The following is a 21,911-nucleotide window of genomic DNA, read 5'->3' as shown; positions in this document are numbered from 1 at the left end:
AAAAACCTAGCATATTTTCAATATCCTGGTTTGCACGTTCAACCAAACCTTGAGTCTGTCTGTGCCTAGGTTTTCTTTGCACAATTTTCAGATCTGGCCACATTGCACAAGCTTCTATGATTTTGTTACTAAACTCATGACCGTTGTCACTTTAGAGTACACTAGGGGCTCCAAATATAGTAAAAATATCAATTAGATGACATGCAGCCTGTTCTGCACGTTTGCTTTTTAAAGCACGCAACTGTACAAACTTCGTCAATAGGTCTTGATAGACAAATATAAACTAAAGTCATTATCTGGTTGAACTGCATGTCAATTAGGTCCACCTGGCATCAAGTTCATCTCTTGAAAGACCATTGGCTTAACAACAAGTCTTTTCTTAGGTACCTTGGTGGTTTTTTTTTTTTTTTTTTTTTTTTTTTGACAGCTTTCACACTAATTTAAGTAAATCACGACTTCTTCGGTAGTAATGTTTTTGTACTTTTTTGAAGTTCTTTTTAACATCCTGTTTCTACCACCATGGCCTATTGATAAGTGTACCTCATGAATTATGGTAAAAATTTCTTCAAAGTACACGTAAAATCTAACATTGGAGCTGTCTTCACTTACAGGAAAGATAAGTTTTCAACATTGCCTACTTTCATTACATCATATCTGTTTAGTCTCTGATAATCTCCCGGTTTTTCCCCACTATTGTTTTTACTATTATTCACTTTTTTTAACAAATCATCATATCTTTCTTTCATCAGAAAACCACTGTTTGTTTTCTTAGTATCCATAATATTAAGTAATTTGGAATTAAAACGCTCAAGCATATCAGCCATTATTCAATGTTTTATTTTTTACGAGAGGGTAGTGACGAAACGTCTACGTGCAACGAAATGATAACTACTTCTGAAATCACGTGGCTGTCACGTGCTGATAGAAGCCAAGCAGTTGCGCAAACTGAACAAATTTTTGTAAAGTTAGGGACTTTTATCACATTCCCCATTATGAGTTGGGGATTTTATAAACTAACTGGTAAATTTGATAAATATGAAATAGAATTTTCGTAAAGTTTGGGACTTTTATCAAATTCCTTATTATGAGTTGGGGATTTTATAAACTAACTGGTAAATTTAGTGGTGATTATGTATAATCACCGGTAATTTTATATAATCACTGAATTTATTACTTTTACCGTAACATACATACATACATAAATAACTCATGGACTTACACTTTCGATTCTGCTAGTACCTAAGGTACACTTGTGTGCAAAATTAAGAGAATTCACACACAACAGAGAAAGAGATGTACCACTAGAAATTCATTTTATATCCACATGATTTGAGTTAAGTTCATAGTTTAGCGATGTCCAAAATCCATGTTGTGATATTGAATTCAAAATGAGTCTAATATGGGGTGTGGTCCCTTCTACTAACCAGACGAGTGAAGTGACAAATAATGATCCTCATTCGTTATGTTTCTTGGTTGACCTTGTGTGGGTCGTCTCGATATGGAATGCAATGTCCTGAAACAGTTTTCACAAATTGCAGATGACAAATAAATTATAATAATTTAAATAGTTTAATGTTTATTAATAAATTTTTACTCGGTATAACTACTTTTTTTAACTAAAAATAATTTATCTGAGCGTTTTCTTTACACACAGTTCAAGTAATTGAGATTTTACTGTTCAAGAATTTACATACTAAATACTATAAAGTAATTTTTGCTTGCATATTTTGCACACTTTTCTGTTTTGTTACTACTTAAATTTTTTCACATATTTCAGCAGTATGGATACTGTGGATGGTCGGGAGTCATCATTTAAGGAGCTTCCTACAAGAGAACTGAAATTAAAACGTCACAAAGTGCGAAGAGATTCTCCAACCATTCCACCAGTTAGACTGAGACTGAAAAGCAATACTTCACCTCTGAAGTAAACTTGTATTTTGTATTTGTTAAAGTTCATATAAGCTGGTAATTTTTGTGTTTTGGGGGTAAAGTTATCATGTTTACATCATTTGAAATTTTTTAAATATTACAGTTCGGAAATTTAACTTATGTAAATTTTTCTGTCTAAAATTTGCATATTTCCTATTGTTTTGTTTGGTGTATTGAATATATTCCTTTTTATATATGTGAATTTACATTGTATCTTGAATTACTTGTTTTATTAGGGAATAGTTTTAAAAGAAATGGAATATTCAAGACTAAAGTGCTTAACTTATTACTTCCATGAGGTTTTTCATTTGCAGTTTGTTTTATCTTCAAGATATTCTTTTACTTGAACACCAATCAAGTTTCTTTGTGATAGGTCCTTTAATAATCCTTTCAGTCGAGACATCATCTGCACATATTATTTCTGCTCATTAACTCTGGCAGCAATATCAGTGGTACCCAATTTGTTAGAATTTTCTTGCTCTTTATGAATTTTATCCAAATTTGTTGTATTTTGATATTTGGCATCTCCCAGCTGTGCAATTTTGGGAACTTACGGGTCATGCCACTCTTGTTATGATGTAATTTTTTAAATATTTTTCTTGTCATTTCAATATGTTATTTCTTTATTACTGTTTTTACACTTACAATATCATTTCTAGTTCTGTTAAAAAAACTTGGGCCATTTCTCATGCAAAAGAATCCCCCCCACACCTTTCTGTGAAATTTGAAAAGGCATGTATAAAAAATGGCATTAAATAAAGTGAGAAGAATGATTTGAGAAGGCGTTGAATTTAGTGAAAGAATAAAACATCACTTTGCTGTATTGTTATTTCTTACTAGTATTATGTTTTTAACTCCCAATTTTAGCGGAAGGTTTTTTTTATGGGGGGGGGTCTTTTGCACATTCTACAATTTTTGAAAAAATATTTGTTAATGAGACATTGCAATGACAGAGCAACTGGAGCAGTACTAAATTGTATTAGGTATATATTTTTGAAAACCGCTATTGCAGTAACAGCTAGAATTTTAGAAGGTTACTTAATTATTATCACAGCTACCGTAGTACAAATTGCCAAATCAGAATATGCTGTACTCTGGCAACCATGCCCATAACAAACCTTCAAGTAATGTCACCATATTAGTACATGCTCATTTCATTGCATTCTAAGTTCCAACTGTTTTTATAGACAAATCATATGTCTTGCCTTTAACTCAATTTAAAAATATTGCTTGTGGAATTTGCCATTGATGAAAGAAACTGCAATAAAAGTTCTGCAGGAATACAATATTTTGCTGCAAAATCACTAACGGGAACAATGAGAAGGTGAGTTTGGTAGATAGCCACTGCACAATGCAAAGTTTAAGCAATTTTGTGTGTGTGTGTGTACAGATCACTCTGTACATGAGGAGAACAGCAGTACTAAAAAATTAAAGGAGGATTTTGTGAAAAATGATCAATTCATATAATCCTTATGTAATAATTAAAATTTGTAATAATTTTTTTTGTATGATATGATAATGTTTGCCTTGTTAGGTAATATTTTAAAAAGTCTGGAAAATCACCTTCTTTCACATGATAAATTTTTACCTTTTCATCAGTAAGACTGCCAGTGAGTGCCAGGGTGGTTGTGTTTATGCATAAGTACCTAAAGAAGAACTTATCATAGAACTTGCAAAAGGTTTATGAATAAGACCCACTCATAGTGAAATGCAGGGACCAATTTGTTAATTTGAGATGACATTCTTAAAGATTCTTCTCCCATTACTTCTGCTCTGTTAAGTGAGGACTGAAAAAAAGTTTAAAAGATTGAAAGCCCACCATCCGGGTTGCTCAAAAACTTCCTCCAGCAGTACATAAAACTGCAGCATATTTCATTTGGATAAGTTCTGGTTTACAAGATTTTATAACTGGAGAAGCATCTTCTATTGCATGAGCAAAGTCACAAACAGTTTTCAAGGCATGTATAGCTACAATGTATGGTGCACTAGTGCAGTTCTTATTTTAGATCACCAAATATGGCAATGCTTTATTGCCAATAGATTTCATTAGAAAGGCCTCAAAATCACAAACTTCGGCTAACAGTTAAAATCAATTTTATTTAACGTTTGAAAAGAGGAAAGCACATCTCAAAGAGGCTAAATATTTAAACATTAACACATACACACACAAGTCAATGCTAGACATAGTCCACAAACAGGCAACAAAAAGTGAGAAATAAGTAGCAAGTCCTGGCAAAAAATTTCAATTTTTTATCCTCACACTATGGCAAGCACTTGCATATTGCACTGCAAAGATAATTTCTGCCACTCAGTGCAATGAGGATTTCTACCATACTCTTTTTCTGAAGGTGGTAATGTGACTTCTCCCATACTTTCTGAGTTTTGTTGTGCTATGATCCTAGGCTTTTCATTACTAATGTGCCTCACCAGTAGCCAAGTGGTTAAAATTTTTGAACACTGGTAATTTGGCCTGGGTTTGAACCCAGGTGGATGATGTGCCCAGGCAGATGGTTGTGAATCCCAGATGGATGGTTGTGGTCCCCCCCATGTGTAAAGTTCATATGAGCTAGTTTCCCTTAGAAAGCTCTCCATGGAGGAGGCTTCACTCACCTTAAGCAAATACCATTCATATGGTTTACTTTATTCAAAATAACCTATTGCTAATTCAGCACTTTGGTATAAACAGACTAACTATATCTGAGGAATTAAGTGTTTGTTGAGGTGCTTATTTCTAGTCCTCTTTAGAGCTGGTTGTGCATTCTTTAGCAATGTTCTATCATTTGAATGTCTGGGTAAAAGGTATTTTCATGCAAGTTTTCAGACATTTTTTTTCACATGTGCAGAAGTTTTTCAGTTATAGAATGTATAATTTTTTGTCTGTTCTGATACACTTTCTGTTCTGATACTGTTCTATAAAAAAGTGAATGTTTTGTGATTAGAAATGACACAGAAATTGTTGATCTTAAAGTAAGAAGTAGATTACATAAAATTGGGCTCATAAATTAGTAGTATTAAAGCATTAAAATACTTTAGTTTGACAAGATCGAAATGAGAATGAAGGAAGAGCATTCAAAATTCTAAGGAAGTCATGTATTGCTTTCGCATTTGGATTTAAAAGAAAATCTCAATGGAAAGATACCATAGGATAAACTTGTAACACCTTTTGATGCATCAGTGTACTTAAAATTTGTATTGACTTCATAAAAAGGGCATAAAAACGTCACAGCGCTCAATGAACTGGAAGTTGATCTGTTAGCACTATCCGTATCTTCAGGGCAGGTGTTTTTATTTTATTCGGCTTATAATTCCATACTAAATGTAGTATTTCATCTCTAGTACTCCGTCTTGATATGATTTACATCAAATTCCTCGTCATTATAAATATCACAAATACACATCAAATAGTTTTCTGGTTACCATTTTCTAATTTCGACTATGCGTAATGTATGCTTTACGCATGCACACATTGAAAGAAATGTTTAATAAAGTAAACAAATAAATAGTAAGCTTTTTTTTTTTTTTTTTTTTTTTTGTAAATTTTGATACTCTTTAGTTCATAATTGCTCTTTATTTCATAAATTACGGTTTCATATCTTAAATTTTATAATTTCTGCATGCCATCTTACCAGATTTAAACTGATGATCTATAATCCGGAATCGCCGAAGTCCTGATGAGTCCGGATTAAAGACTTTTGACTGTACAACTATAGTGCACTGTAGATGTAAATTAATACATAACATAAACATATTTATTAAGACATCGGCGGTTACCTCTTTTGTGATCATGTGTTAGTATATAGAATAAACTTTTATGATGTCACAGTTTTTTACATTTTATTATTTTCCTATCATCTTTATTAATGAACACCTATTAGTTACACTCACAAAGAAAGAAATGTGCAGAAACCTCATGAGAAAATTGCTTAGAAATCATGACAATATCACTATGAAGTTTCAGTGTGAGTTGACTCCAAAATGACAAGCTCCTTGTTTTTATTTGAGGTTAAGTTTCAAGATGCTTTCTAGTAGATTCCAAGAATTTTCAAAGAATCAAGAATTAATGAAAAGTTTCTTGAATGTGCAGTTCCAAGTAATGGCCAAGTATCATGTGCTAGTGGATGTACAGAATTCAACTTGGCGAATTTCTGCCTTCAGAATGTAATTTCTAAATTTGTTATTAATTCTACTTTTGTATCTTATACTTCAGTTTTATTAAGTTCTTATTTCATTTTCCTGAAGTGGCTGAGGAGCCTGTAAGACATGCATGGAGTGCTGAATGAGAGCCATTGAACTGAAGTTTTGACTGAAATAAATAACTTTTTCTGCTCTTCTGTTCACATAAAGCTAAGCTGCTGATTACCAAAAGAGGGGACGATTTATATAATTAGTGATGTAAACAGGAAGGATGATTTTTTTTAAATATGTGTGTGTGATAATTTAAATATGTGTTCAACTTCCATTTTAACTTCCCATTTCGTGATAAGTTTTTTCCTTTTCTTTTCTGAAAAATATATCACATCAGTATAAAATGTTTGTTGAAAGAGATGTTGTTACTGAATAAGCAATTCATTGTAAATCTTATTTTTTAATTTTGCAGTAGCGAGACGGATACTGATAAGTGTTTCTCAGATAGATCAGTGTCATCTTCTCCAGACAGTGTAAGCCAAGACCTTTCTCCAGTTTTTGGACCTGCTAGGTATAAAGTTTCTACCAGTATAAACTCTTTACCGTCTTCTCCTATTGCAAGTGAATCCAATAATGAATCATGTGAAGCATTACATCTTGCTCATCACTCTTCAGCTTTTGTGGAGCATGAAGATTATGATCAGCCATTAGACATGAGCAGGAAGCGCTCACAAATTTTATCCACGGAGTGTCAGAACTCCCATCAGCAGCAACTGAGGCCATCTGTGATAACATGTGCTTCGGCATTACTCAGAACTCAATGTAATCTTTCTGACTTGGCTCATCACATGTGTACTGCAAATGTGAATGATTGTAACAGCAACGGCATAGATGATAATCAGTGCATAACCGATCATCGTAACAGTAAAAGAATTAATAGTGAAATAAAAGGTGTGAGACCAGGACATCGACGAGAGATTGTATCAGGTAGACATTTTTCCTTTTTATTTACGTATAAATATTTAAAACAGTGCTTTTATATATATAGATGAAAATTTACGTATAAAATATATATAATACAGTACAAAGTCCAAAATCTGGACTTAGTGAGACTTCAGTGATTCCGAATTTAGGAATTTTCTGAAATTTTAGACCATCACAACATGCCATCTTACTAGGTTAAAAAAATCTATAAGATGACATGTTGAAATTAGAAAATTAAATGCATAAAATAGCTGTTTATAAAATAATGAAAGATTTATGATCTTAAGAGAATGAGAATTAAAACAAAGTATTTATATGTTTGCTTTATTAAATATTTATTTCAATGTAAGTTGTTTAAAGCTGCTTTACCATGCTATTTGGCATACAGTTAGTGATATTTTGTTTTGTTAAGAAAAAGATAAAGTATTACTATCTGTGTCATTGCTGAAGTTGGTATGAGTTGAGAGTCGTGATGAAAATTAAGAAAAGAAAAAAAAAAAAAAAAAAGGTTGCCATCTGGGATGTATGCTATTCAATATGTATAAAATCAGCAGTTAACTTTAGTAGAATGTTTCGATCTGAGATGTATGCCAAGCAAAATATTTGCATCTAAGCCAAATTATTGATCATACAGATTTATGGTAATAAATGACTGTAATGTGCTAGGGCAATTCCATGATAGTGGAGGTAGCTGACTGGTTTGCATTTTGTTTAGGTTGCATGTAAACTGTATGTTGAACTAAAAACACATATCTTATACATCTACAAGAAACTATTAACAGTACAATAATGACAATTGACAGTGAATATTGAATGCATTGGAAAATTAGTTGGATGTTAAATTATTGTCCTTGTTATCTGAGGATCTTGCCAGTGGCAAATCTTTCTCTGTCAGGAATCTTAGAGTATTCTTGGTACTTGCTCTGTCTGAAACAGTTTGTAGACCGAATTAGTTATACCATATTAATTTTTTGGTTGTATTTTATGACCTATCATTTGTTATAATTGAAGACTAATCATTGGTCAGTTGACCCTCTGAATTTGTGAGGCCTTGATGACATAGTTTAGATCACTGGAATTCCCCAACACTGGCTGTGAAATTATGACTCTTGTAATGTCATTACTAAACTTTATGGTTCTCACGTACTGTTGCAACTATCTTAGTAGAAATAGCCAAATTTTTAAAAAGTGCCAAACTCTGGCAACCTTGCATGCATAACTGTTCTTCGAGCAGCCATGCTGATAACAATCATTTCAGTCAAGCAACGCTGCCATTTTCGTATGCATTCTGTTTTGTTTTATTCCACGTTCCAATGGTTTCTGTACACAAAACGTGATATTTTTTGCCTTAGTTTTAAAATATGAGCTGGTGGAATTCACTAGCAGTGGAAGAAACTATAGTAAAATTTCCCCAGTAATACAGAATTTTGCTGAAAACTAGGTAAAGGGAACGAGAAAATGTGTTTTCTAGATAGCAGCTGTTGCCTAAGATTGCATAAAGTTGAGTCTTCGCAAATCTTTGATTTTTTTCAAGTGAAAACAGATCGCTGTGTACTGTAGGAGAAGAAAGACAAAAAAGGAAAAAATAAAGATTTGAAGAAGAATACAAGTTTTTTTTAAAATATGTGATGTTAATCCCTATTTAATAATTCAAATTTGTATTTTAAATTGGTAAAGTATGTTTTCTTTTCCTAGGTTGATATTTTTTACCAAACTTGCTATAAATAAATATAAGTAGTTTGGGAATCTTTCTAAAAAAAGAAAGTGCAAAAGCCACCAGCTCGCACATGCTAAGCAACTTTTACATTTTCATCTGTAAAAAATCATCAAATTGCGCCAAGATTGCAATAATATGTAAGCACTCAATTTACTGTTCCTGCAGTGTGAAAGCATGTTGTCTTGCACTTCAAAACAGCTCAAAGACTGCGACTAAAGCACACATAAATTTCGTGTAGTCTGCCACATACTGCCCATCCAGTATCATTATGATGATACATAAAAATCACGTCTGCCGTAGTGAGTTTGACAAATACTTTGTTAGGCAAGGTTTATAGGTGTTTTTAAAGTATGAGAAGAGAAAGTATCTATGCCCGTATTAGACAGGAATATTGGTTTCACATGGTCAATTCAGACTGAAACTGTTTTTCTGTGAATGGATAATTGGAAGAAATTGCACCATGTTTGTTCATTTTAAAAGGGCTTTCATAAAAATGGTTGTAAAGGCCGTCGTACTGTATCACGTTGCACTAGCACATGTGAACATGCTTTCAGATCTATGTTGATGAATACTTCTTTTGTAGCATGTGATTCAGTTTTTTGATTAATTCTGTTGCATGCAGCTTCTAAGTTGTTTGATGTACTCAGCAGGATCAGTATCAGCATTTCATTTATCGAAAAAAGTTACCCAGAAGTTTAATTATAGTTCCATTTACAAGTTTAGCAGGAGTGCAACCAGTGGTTTCTTAGACAGCTATTCTCAGATCAAGTAGCATAGCTGGTAATCCATTTTGTAGTTTCATAACACATTGCTCTAGATTTTAAATGATGATGAAATACCTAAGCCATCACTTTGATGATGATAAACAGCTGTGTGTATTCCTTGTATATCTTGGAGTTTTATTAGAGCCTAAATAAACAAGATTCGGATTTTTGTCCTTGATCAGTTGTGATGATAGGCGGAACATTAAAGCGAGAGATTCAGTTTGTGTAGAAAGCCTCCGGTATTGTTGTATCTTGAATATCGATAATAGGGGTAGCTTCAGTCCATTTAGTGAACTGATCAGAACTGTTGCACAATATGTGAATCCATTTGAAGCTAGAAATGGCCCGATATGATCTAGATATGGGGTTTGCTACCTTGTAGCTGTCATGTACCAAACCAATCTACCAATATGATTTGGGGTGCTGCACCATAAGAAATATTTGAAACAATTCAATTCCTGTCGCAGTGTATGCAGAGTAATAGAGGGCAAGAATACAGATTTTCAATTTTATTATATATTAATTATGCATCATTTAAAGATATTTATTAACGTAAAAATGAACAACATTAAAAAAAAACTAACTATTCCTTCAACATAAATAAAACATAAAATTGTATGTATATATTATGTATTTAAATGTATTTATTAAAATAAAGCGAAATGATATGAAATATAAGTATTCCTTCAATACAGTTAAATAAAAATTGTAATGCAAACCTTTTCCCTGTACCACTCTATTTAATGTTGCAATATCGGGCATAATTTGTGACTTCCAGTTTGTCACATGATTCTGAATATTCAGTTATTAAACAACTTCTTAGTGGATTCGAAGTATTTTTTATATCAAAAAAGATTTGTTCTCATCAATATGTGGAACCAAAAGTAGAAAGCAGAGCATGTACAGTGTTCTTCAAACAATTAAATCTCTCCAGCACTGACATACAACAATTTAAAATAGCTGTCGACTTATCATTAGAGTTATCTTCCAGATTTTTTCATAATTCTGTAAATTTTTCTTGCCACAATTCTGTAAATGTTAGTTCAGCAAGTTCCATTTCAAAATTATCAACTTCCAGCCACTCAAAAATTGACAAATTGAATGGGATTATTAATCGGTCTACAAAACCTGGTGTGATTAGGAAGGAAAATATAGGCATACAAGATTCAGTCTTTTCATCTTCTGGAGAATTCCTGCTGACTGTTTCAACGTATGTTTGAAGTTCATCTTTGTCTAAGGTTGATGTATTTGGAAGCGCTTTGCATTTCAGAAGTATTTATAGGTACTAGTATTAATATCATGGAAGAAGATACTTAATTTTGTAGAAAGGCATTGGTTTTTCCAATATTAAAAAAGTTCAAAAGTTCAGGACCTTGAACTTTTTTAATATAGGAAAATAATAATAATTTTTTAATATTGAAAAATCTTTAGTTCATTGAGATATCTAGTCATATCAGTCAGAAATATCAATTTGGATGACCATTCTTTATCGTTCAATTCAGTTAAATGCTAATTCTTCCCATTAAGAAAAACTTTAATGTGTTCCAAGCATGACATAAACTTTAGTCAAGACATTACCCCTCAACTAATCCGCTAAATATGGCTGTGTAAGGGAAGATCCACATATTTGCTTTCCATTTCTTCTAAAAGAGATTTAAATTGCCTGTGTACCAATGAAGAACCGAGACACTATGAAACTATTTTAACAATAGTGTTCATTACAGAAATTAAGTGCTGTAATGAAATTTTGGCACCAAAATTTTCCTGATGGTGCAGAGAAGAGAGATGGGGTGATTTATCTTTCCTTGATAACTTTGTAGAGTGGTGAAGAGTGCCACTAAGAATTGTACCATGCATGCCATAGGTTGCTGACTCCTAATCTAGATGAATGTGTTAAAATAGAGTTCTAGAAGTTTCACTAAACTATTGTGATGGGGAAAGGTGTATTTGTGGATTTTAACTTTTTGGCATGTAATGTGCTATTTTGCCCAGTTCGCAACATCTTTGTTGATATTGTTACAAATCTGTACATAGATGATTTTAATACAATATATAATATGTGAAATTGTTATACAGTCAAAAGTGTTTAATCTGGACTCATCGGGACTTCACCGATTCCGGATTATAGATCGTCAGTTTAAATCTGGTAATATGGCATGCAGAAATTATAAAATTAAAAGTATGAAACCCTAATTTATGAAATAAAGAACAATTATGATCTAAAGGGTATCAAAATTTTCAAAAAAAAAAAAAAGCTTAATATTTATTTGTTCACTTTATTAAACATTTCTTTCAACGCGCTCATGCGTAAAGCGTACATTACGCATAGTCGAAATTAGAAAATTGCAACCAAAAAGCTATTTGATGTGTATTCGTGATATTTATAATGAATATCATTTAAATCATATAAAAGACAGAGTACATCGAGATGAAATACTGCATTTAGTAATGAACTGTAAGCTGAATAAAATAAAAACATCTGCCCTGAAGATAAGGATAGTGCTGACAGATCAACTTCCAGTTCATTGCGCACCGCGACGTTCCCCTCCCCCGCAGAGCAGCGTGAAATTGATAAACAGATTTCGGAATGGTTAGAGAAACAAAGGATATGCCTTTATCCATTTTTTTTGGCAGTATCCAGCATTGGAAATTCTATTTGACATAATCGAAAGTTCAAGCTTACTTTTATAAAATTGCTCTAACAGTCTGCAAAAAATAATAAGCCGGGTAAAATTCGAAGATTAAGGAAAAATGCAATCTGCAACATTAACTGAAATAGATAATTAGATAATTTTCGCTTAGCTTATACCATCTGTTATGCATTAAACGCGCATGTGTAAACGTATTATGTGCATGCATATGCGCATACGTAAAGGTATTACGTGCATGCATGAGCGCATTATTCGTTAACGCATGCGCAGAAAGTTTGTAGCTTTGAGGTCCGGATTATAGATCATTCCGGATTATGGGCATCCGGATTAACGACTTTTGACTGTATTTCTTTTGTATAATCTAACATGAGAATGTAGAGGAGCGAAGTTTGCCCGAAAAGTAAAAGTACAGGGGAAAGTATATTAACAATGAAGAAATGGTTGTCTTGCAAATTTGGCAATATATCGCCAAGCTGGCAGCAGATTTAGTGACTTATTTTGTCGGCAAATTTGGCGATTTATCACCAAAATTCTCCAGACTTGGAAACAATTTGGTCCAGCCCCCTGTACACCATAATAAGTATTGTTACTGAATGAATGTAATTGATCGCTATATTAGCTGCAACCATTATTCATATTGACTTCCAATAATTTTGAGAAGCGGTCAGGTGAAAACTATATAAGGTCAGAGAGAGAGAGCATCTGCTGTCAGTTGTTTAGCTGTTGTTATTTCACTGTGAGTTCGAAGTACTGAGATATCTCCGGGTAGCTTTCTCTTTAGCTTACATTTTGCATTGCATTGTGTTTAATGTTCACAGTAGTTTGAAGTGTAATTACTGATTGTAATCTGTGATATTGTGAAGCTTTGTGTGACTGTTTCTGTGGAAAGTTCCAGAACTTGGAAGTGTGTCTTTTGATAAAATAATTAACCTATCATCGGACTCGTGGCCATTCAATCTATTATAAACCTGTATGCACGCAACAGTATGTAGCTACACATTTTAGCTGTGGACTAATTTTGGCATGGTTTGAATGAGTAGATGAGCGAAATTATGAACATGAAGCAAAATTTTCAGAATACCTGGGGAGTATAAGGTCTTGCTATTCTAGTAGATTTATCTGAATTTTATTTCTGAATTTGGAAGGTTACCTTTTTTATTTGCAAAGAATTGTTATTATTTAATATTTCTTTTTAATGCATTATCTGTTTGTGCTTTAGCAGTTTTTCATAATCAATTAATAGGACCAATCATTTTAATTTCATGGATGTGAGAAAGTATGTTGGCAACAACATTATGAGTTCCTTCAATGTATTAGATATCAGTTGACTTGTGAAATATAGTCTAGTTGATGATTTTGACATGGGGAGCGTTTTTCAGGTTTTCATTTGAATGCAAAGATGTGATCAGTAAACAGCGTAAATTTGTGTCCCTCTAGAATGTATCCAAATTTCTGAATGGATGCATGGATTGCTAATGATTCCCTATCATGTGCAGTATGTTTTGCCTTAGTGGTTGTGAGTTTTGAGGAAAACGTGCTAGAAGTTTGAGTCCAGTGATAGTTGCTCGATTTAGAAATCCACCAATAGCATAGTGATATGAATCAATGTAAAAGAATTATGAGATGCATTTGGTGAAGGAATGTGCTAGTGTAGCATTTTGTGACTATTGTTTAGCATTTTGAAAAGCTTCACTTGTTTGAATAGATCAAAGAATTTTGTCTGTTATTCTTTCTTGAACCTGTGAAGTATTCGCCAAGTAGTGTATGGTTATGAGCTGCACGTAGTAGATATCCTCAGTAAAAATTTAGTCAGCATAGATTTAGTCATCTTTGATTATTCTAATTCAATGTTTAGATAATTATCTTTATTTTGATGTTATTTGTGTCATTTAATGTTGCTGCTTCTCTCTAAATCTATCTATTATTTATTAGTAAATAATGCTTTCAAATTTCAGGAAATTTTCTCTGGCATACTCCTGAAATTAATTCTAGCTGTATGATGACATACCATCACGGAATTTAATGCACATATTTTTTGCTTATGTATGCTACTAAATAGATATAAAATATTTGAATTTATTAAAAAATATCATTAAATAGATTTTTCTTTTGCTTAGCTGCAAAATGTCTGCAAAGAAAGAAATTTTTTAATCCAGATTGCACAGATTCTAATCTCAATCTTCAGTGGAGAAAACAATTCCTATTATAGCTATAATAGCAATGATTTGGGGAATATATATTCTAAGTCATATGTAATTGGCAAATTTTTGTGTTTTCAAGTGGTACCATAATTAATTTATCTCTTAGCACAGCCAATGTGCATTACGCAGCTGGACTCGAATTTTCTTAAAACACACCTGGAAAACGTGGAAAAGTCAGGGAGTTTCATTTTCCTGTTTGAGTGGCAACCCTAAATGTACTCTTACTTTTTGGAAGGACACACAAGAAAGAAAGACATTTAATGAAGTTGATGAATTTTTTAAAACAATGTTTAAAAGGGCAAATTGCATTGGAATATGCACAGATGGTGCAAAAATGGTATGGGACAAAAATATTGGTTTCATGGCCTTTGCTTAAGTTGTTAGTAATGATTTTGTAATATTACACTCTTTGTGATCTCTCGAGGCCCTTACAGCAAAAAAATTAACAATGGAATTAAATGATGTGCTTCAGGATGCTGAAATTATGCATTTTATTAAAAGTTGTGCTCTTAATAGCCTTAACAGCCATTTATTTTCAAATTTCTGTGAAGACATGGGCTCCAAATGCAAAAATTTATTACTACATACAGAAGCAGCATGAATGTTCTGACAGTGAAGTATAAGAAGGTTATTATAAGACGAAATAATTTTAAACGAGCAAAAATTTGATTTTGCTGTGTTTTAAGTCACTTAGTGCTATCAAAGTGATGCTATTTGAGAAACTAAATGATTTAAATTCATCTCTTCAAGGGGGAAAAATAATACGTTTACTGCAAATGATAGAAATGAAGGTTTTTATTAAAAAAAGATCAACATTTGGAAGAATAAGGTGCAAAAGGATTAATTTGAAATATTTTTGATAAGCATAGTTTAACTGAAAAATAAATAAAACTTTAATTGCAAAAATATTATAGATCACTTCAAACCCCTAGAACAGTTTTGAAAATACTTTATTTCAAATTACGATTTCAAAACGTTACTTTGGATGTTAAAACCATTCTCCATTGTCATTAATGACATTAGTCATCTGTTACATAAAGCCCAAGAGGAATTTGTTGAACTACTGAAAGACTCAGAACTGTCTGAATTCTGGATTTGAGCTTTAACTGGATTTCTAGGAATTTTTGAAATGGCATTAACCCTTTGACTGCTCAATTTGTGGACTGAAATCACTTCAAAAATTGTGTAATTTTTTTTTTCCATATTTTAAATCTATATATATTGGAGAATTGAAAAATGCATTTTTCCTTTCTAGAAAATATTTTTGTATATAGATTTTTATCATGAGAAACTAAGTTGCCAGAAATACCAATTTCAGATGTTATCACAAAAAAAAAAAAAAAAAAAAAAAAAAAAAAAAAAATTAAAATAAATTTCAGTCGAATTACAGTTAATTTCTATTTATTGCATAATATAAAAAAGTGAAATTATAAAATTTAAGGGAAAAAAAAGGCTCTGAGGAAAAAATACCTTAGAAATGCAGTTTAGTATGATAGAGTTCAAAATAGGGCTCAAGGCAAAGTCCAACTTTACAGTTTTTGCACCAGATTCAATAAATCTAATTAGTAATCAATCTAATTATTAATCTAATCAAAATATAATTAATAATTTAATTAAATAATTAAATAATCGTTGAATGTTTTCTAGCAGCCATTTCTGTAAGAAAAAAGTGGCAAAATGTCGAGTTTGAGCGGTAATATCACATGGCTTCAAACACCACAATTTAGTGGACAACTAACGATATTTGTTGGCTGAAACGTAAACTAAACGTCTAATACTGTGTATAATTTATTTCAGTGGTCAAACAGGGAAAAAATGGGATGTGCTCATCAATAAAGGAAAGAAAACACATGCTCACGGAAATAGCGGTATGAGCAGATTTTGCTACATTTGAGTTGCCCGTGGAAATTGCGTGATGAGCAGCCAGAGGGTTAAATATTCTTTTACCATTCAGCACCACATACTTGTGTGAAGTGAACTTTTTCAGCTTTAAAGACCTTAAATAAAATTAAAAAAAAAAAAAATCGTTCAGTGTTGAAAATCATTAAAGTTCTTCCATCACCTTCAGCAGATCAAATATTATACCAAAATTTTGTTTGTTATGCAACAAAAGCAAGCATATCTATCTTATTAAAACAAGAATTTTAGTTCATTTTTTCACACTTCAAACAATGCCTAAAACTACAACTTTCCATATGTGTACTGTTTACGAAAGAAGTAAATTATTTATTTGAAATTTTTTTTATATGCTTATTTTTTATTTAATGACTGGTGTTGCGAAAAAAATCTATTATGAAAGGGGTCAGGAATGAAAAAAGTGTAAGAAGCACGAGTATATTTCCGTCTACAGTCATAAAGAGTTTATGAGATCAGAATTTGATGAGCAAATTTTTTAAAGCAATGTCATTATTTACTTTAAACTAAGCAACCGGTGAAGTATGTCCTCTGCTACTGCAGCAAGAAGTATCACTTGACTGGTAACAGCTGAAATAATATTAAGACTACTGTATATTTTAATTGTCTTTTTTCTCAGAATTCGGAGATTCAAGATTTTCTCAAGGTGAGGGTAAATTGAAAAATAAGTTTTTCCTGTCGACTGTGATCAGAGTTGTGTATGAAAGTCAAAAAATAGAATGAGACATTAAAGATATGACATACCTTTATTTTTCCACATAGGTACCAAGTGCATTGAGACATTTGTCATATCGCTTGATAAGCTTTAGGGCTTTGCATATGGAAGAAGCGTTGAACGGCTTGTTTCACTTCAGTATTGCTTCCAAAGCACCTTCCCCCGAGATTTTTCTTCAAAGCCGGAAACAGATGGAAGTCGCTTGGTGCGAGATCAGGACTGTATGGCGGATGGTGTAGGCGCTCCCAACCAAGAGTTGCAATATGGTTTTGCGTTGCCATCGCCGAATGTGGTCTGGCTTTGTCATCCAACAGCAGAATGCCAGATGTGAGAAGGCCAGGCCGCTTTTTCCGAATCGCCTCTTTCAATTTCAATAGGGTGTCACAGTAGCACGTAGCATTGATGGTTCCAACCTCCAAAAAGTCCAGCAACAAAACTCCTTGGGCATCCCAAAAAACTGTGAGGAGCACTTTACCTGCAGAGGGAGTTGTCTTGAACTTCTTTCGGACAGGTGATGACGGATGTTTCCACTCCATAGATGCGGCCTTCGATTCTGGCACGAAATGGTGGACTCCCGTTTCATCACCCGTCACAATCTAAAACAGAAAGTCATTGCCATCTTCATGGTAACGCACGAGATGTTCCATGCTGACCCCCATGCGTTGTTCCTTCTGTGTCGAGGTCAATTGTTGGGGCACCCATCGTGCTGACACTTTTCTGTACCGAAGAATGTCGTGGATGATGTTTTGAGCTCGCTCATGTGAGATTCCAAGTTCTTCTGCTACTTCATCGATGGTGATACGCCGGTTCGCTCTAATCATGTCATCCACCTTCCTGACATTTGCATCTGTAGTGGCCGTACGCATCCGTACAGCTCTCGGTATGTCCTCCACTTGCTGACGTCCATCACTGAATGTACGACACCATCTCCACACCATTTGCTTCGACATCACACCTGGCCCATAGACCTCCACGAGGCGGTTATGAATTTCTGTTCCTGATACTCCACGTGCCCATTCATAGTGGATAACCGCTCTCACTTCCTCCTTTGACCACGAATTCAAAACGCACCTTCTCTCCATACATACTGGGGCTCAAATGAGAGGCTGGTCTCCACTTTGCACAGGCACTGCAACAGCGCCATCTGCTTGATTTGCAGCGACCTCTACCCAATGGTGTATCGGTGACTTGCACGTTTTCCTGCTGTGTCGCCTTTCGCCCATAGCCGTTCAACGCTTCTTCCATATGCAAAGCGTGAATTTTTCTTGGAGGTCTTTTTGAAGCTTATCAAGCGATATGACAAATGTCTCAACATAATTGTACGAGAATAATGAAATAAAGGTATGTCATATCTTTAATGTCTCATTCTATTTTTTGACTTTCATACACAACTCTGACCACGGTTGGCAGGGGAAACTTATTTTTCAACTATGTACTTTTGTAGTTTCTTAAAAGTCTTACAGAAAAGTAATCATCCTCAAGTATTTCTCTCAAGCATGGAGGTAAGAAAGGAAGGAGTGGCCAAACCGGCATTAGAAGTGAAGCACTGCTCTGAATCTTCGGCACCAGATGGGTGTTTTTTGTTTACATTCAGAAGCTCGCTTGACAGTTCTCTGATAGTATTTCGACACATGACAGTTCCATACAAATCGAAAAACGGGACACTTCTGCATAAAAAAGACATTCCTAGTATGGTGGATAATAGCAATTTGTATAGTTTAGCGACATTTATGCAAAAATCACATCTTGGTTAATTTTCGATAACTAACAACAGCGATTTTATTTTATGTTTCAAATGCTTCACATCCACATATTATTGTAACATGTACTTTTTAAAATTAGTGTAAATTACTTTACTCAAAAAATATAGTGAATGCACAGAAATTAAAGATTTCCACATGCTGGAAATGAAAAATATGAAATATGTATGGGTATTTATGCATGTGCTTCCAAAAAGCATGTATCTGCCTTTAACAAAATATGTAAATATTTATATTATTTATAAATGTATTCGAAATGAAGGATTCGTTCTTTCATAAATAACTGTGAAAGTTACTGTGAAGAAATCTAATTATTAAATGTATCTAAATTTATAATGATTATAAATATTATCTAAAAATATAATAACCTTAACATTGAATTGTAAACATAAATTGACATCCTGTTGACAAACATGTTATAAAACTATTTAAGCAAGAATTGTTTGTACTGGAAAGCAACGTGTTAAAAGGTATTGTAAAGTAATTTATATGAGATGTGTACTTGAGAATGTAATACAGAAGAGTTTTGGAATATTTATTGTTGAAATTAAGGGTAAAAAAATCTAATAAGTATAATTAAAAGAATTATTCTTCTTACATTTTATAATAAGTCATTTACAAGTTTTAAATAATATTTTAAAAATAATCCTTATTTTATTCCCTTTCAGAAATATTCAGAGTAAGTGAAGTACTATTTAAAGTATTTCGCTATTAAATTAAAAGTTTCTCTAATTTGAAATGGACCGAATGGAGCATTAATTATAAATTGACTTATAGTTTTCGATTTAAAAGATGCCTTAGAAGCTAAAAAATCATGTCTTATTTAAAAAAGTATTTTAGGAAGGAGCTTTACAAATTGAAAAGAAATAATGCATAATTTTAATAATACAATAAACTTTGATCTTAATTTTTGTAATCCTTAACCGAATCAAATTGAATTACCTTAATTTTTTTTTTCTAATGTAATTAACGAAAACGTGTGAAAATATTTCAAATTAAACTGTTCTGAGCAATCTGTTCTGTGAAGAGTATAGCATTTAATTTCGTTCAGAACGAAATGTTGTTTAAAAATGTATTCTTTTCATATACTTAGGACTCTGAAGTATTGTAGAAAAAGAAAATACATCTATTTATATGCATATTTACGACGTAATTACAAAATATCTACATTCGATTGTGTCAAAACCCATTGAACTCAATGGTAAATTACCCAATGTTTTGGTCACCAAAGAAGGGATCGCCAGTGTTTCAAAGCAGGGTATGGGTAAACCAGTTTAGGGCCACTCCATCGAACTTCCAACCTCCATGCTCTCCAGAAGGGGGGGAGTTCAGCTTTTTTTTTGGGTCCTGTAGCTGAAGTACATGATGCTTGTTTTTATATTAATGTTATACTCTAAAGTGAGAAAATGTATGATTTTTTTATAGGAAAGGAGATGAATCATGGATAATTTCTGCAGAAAGTAAATGATAGGCCTAATTCTGAGCTCATATAATTATGAGTTTAAAAGATTATCTTCACTTTCCTTTCAGTATTAGCAAATTTTGCGTAGTAACAAGGAATATTTAATCAATTCTGTCTTCTATGGCAGTTAAAAATGAAATATGTTTGATCTTAGTAATGGATGTTTCTGTAATGTAAAGATGTATGAGGCTTTTATTATTTTAAAAAAATTAATGTCATCTTTCTGACACATTTTATTACATAAAAATGTGCAAGTTTGTATGCTTTCACTCATAATTTATATACTGTGTCGAAAAGTTGTTAAATTTGTATATTTGCAGGTTCCTGTGATCCTGTCATCGATGAACATTTTAGACGTTCATTAGGAAAGGATTATCAACATATATTTTCAAAGACATCAGGAAATAGTGTTTCTATTACTGGTAAAAAAAATACTTTTTATTTAAAAGATCTAAAAAAAAGTGTCTTGAAATTAATCTTTTATGGAAAAGGGGAGAAAACTTAAAATTTAAAACACTAACTTTTTAGTTTGTAATTATTTTTATGTTACTGTTAATATAATAATTTCTTAGTGTTGTTTTTGTTTTGTTGCTTGACTGAAAATTTGATTTTCTTCAAGTTTTGAGTGGTATAAATTCCTAATGAACTTATGGCACTTTTCTGTATTTGTTAATTTTGGGTGCATTAAACAAAAAAAGGGGTAGTAGTGTTTTATACACCTGATTTTAATAAACTGATTGACAAAATTGAACTTCCATTTTTCATGGTACCTAGATTTTTTAATTTAAAATAATTTTTATAAATTTCTCCCCAATTTTGAATTATTATGTATAAAAATTTTATTCACTCAAAGAAAATAGTTTTTAGTAATTCCCTCTGCAACAAAATGAGATATTTTTTAATTGAAACTTTTAAAGATATATGCAGAAATATTTAGCTACGATTTCAAAATTAGTATAGTATTAAAAATAGTGGTGCAAAGTCTGGGCATTTAGTTTTTTTTTTAATAGTGTTTTATTTTTCATTTCAGTTTCGACTTTTACTAGGCTAAATATTTTAACTGTTTTGATTTAAAAGTATCAAAATAACATTTTTTCACAGTGAGACATGAAAATTTTGTTGTGTTTTGAAGAAAAAGTAAAACAAACAAAATACACATATAATGTGAACATAATTATTACTAACATTAAGGGTATGGCCTAAAATAAGGGAATTAGAGTTCACATTCAGATTAACTGAGTCATTGTCCTTAGCTTTGAGTTCCTTGACATATTCAGCATCAGTTGTATCAGATGAAATTATTTCACATTACTTCCTTATTTAAGAACATTGGTCTATACCACCATAAATCATTAACCTTGTCTATGGAGAGACTAATGGCCTCTAATATTCTATTCACTATTTTACCTATAGTACTGCACCACCAAAATTCCAAACAAGGATTGGTAATTGACTTCAAAGGTGAAACACAAGGTTTGCTGCAGGAAGACTTGATGTACATTCATTTGAAGATGGCATATATTTAACACTTAAGTACAGTGCCTTTTTGATTAGCATTGATGAATCCTATTATTTCTGTTTACTGTACTTCATCAGTTAGCTCAAATCTAGGAATGCGATAATTGTTGACTATTTTAAGACTATGCAGAAAATGTCTTCCATTCTTCAGAATTATTTTTAGGAAGGGGT

At 32.4% G+C, this 21,911-nt stretch overlaps 1 protein-coding gene across 3 annotated transcripts in view; it reads left to right on the top strand.

Annotated features, from left to right (window-relative positions):
- LOC118181840 (uncharacterized) overlaps positions 1-21,911 on the top strand; it is a 70,536-nt gene that overhangs the window by 36,238 nt on the left and 12,387 nt on the right. For 2 of the 3 annotated variants that reach the window (XM_035351040.2, XM_035351042.2), the window contains exons 2-4: positions 1,778-1,924; positions 6,527-7,041; positions 20,543-20,644. In XM_035351040.2, coding sequence (XP_035206931.1) covers positions 1,782-1,924; positions 6,527-7,041; positions 20,543-20,644 — 760 coding nt within the window. In that variant the 5' untranslated portion in view covers positions 1,778-1,781. The remainder of the gene's footprint in view (positions 1-1,777; positions 1,925-6,526; positions 7,042-20,542; positions 20,645-21,911) is intronic. The other variant, XM_035351041.2, reaches the window with a different exon arrangement.

Source organism: Stegodyphus dumicola, chromosome X1 (assembly GCF_044657685.1).
Source record: "Stegodyphus dumicola isolate Sdum_Otavi_A_Nest chromosome X1, ASM4465768v1".
Taxonomy (NCBI): Eukaryota; Metazoa; Arthropoda; class Arachnida; order Araneae; family Eresidae; genus Stegodyphus; species Stegodyphus dumicola.
Note: the sequence above shows the minus strand (reverse complement) of the source record. Positions and strands in the feature narration are given on the sequence as shown.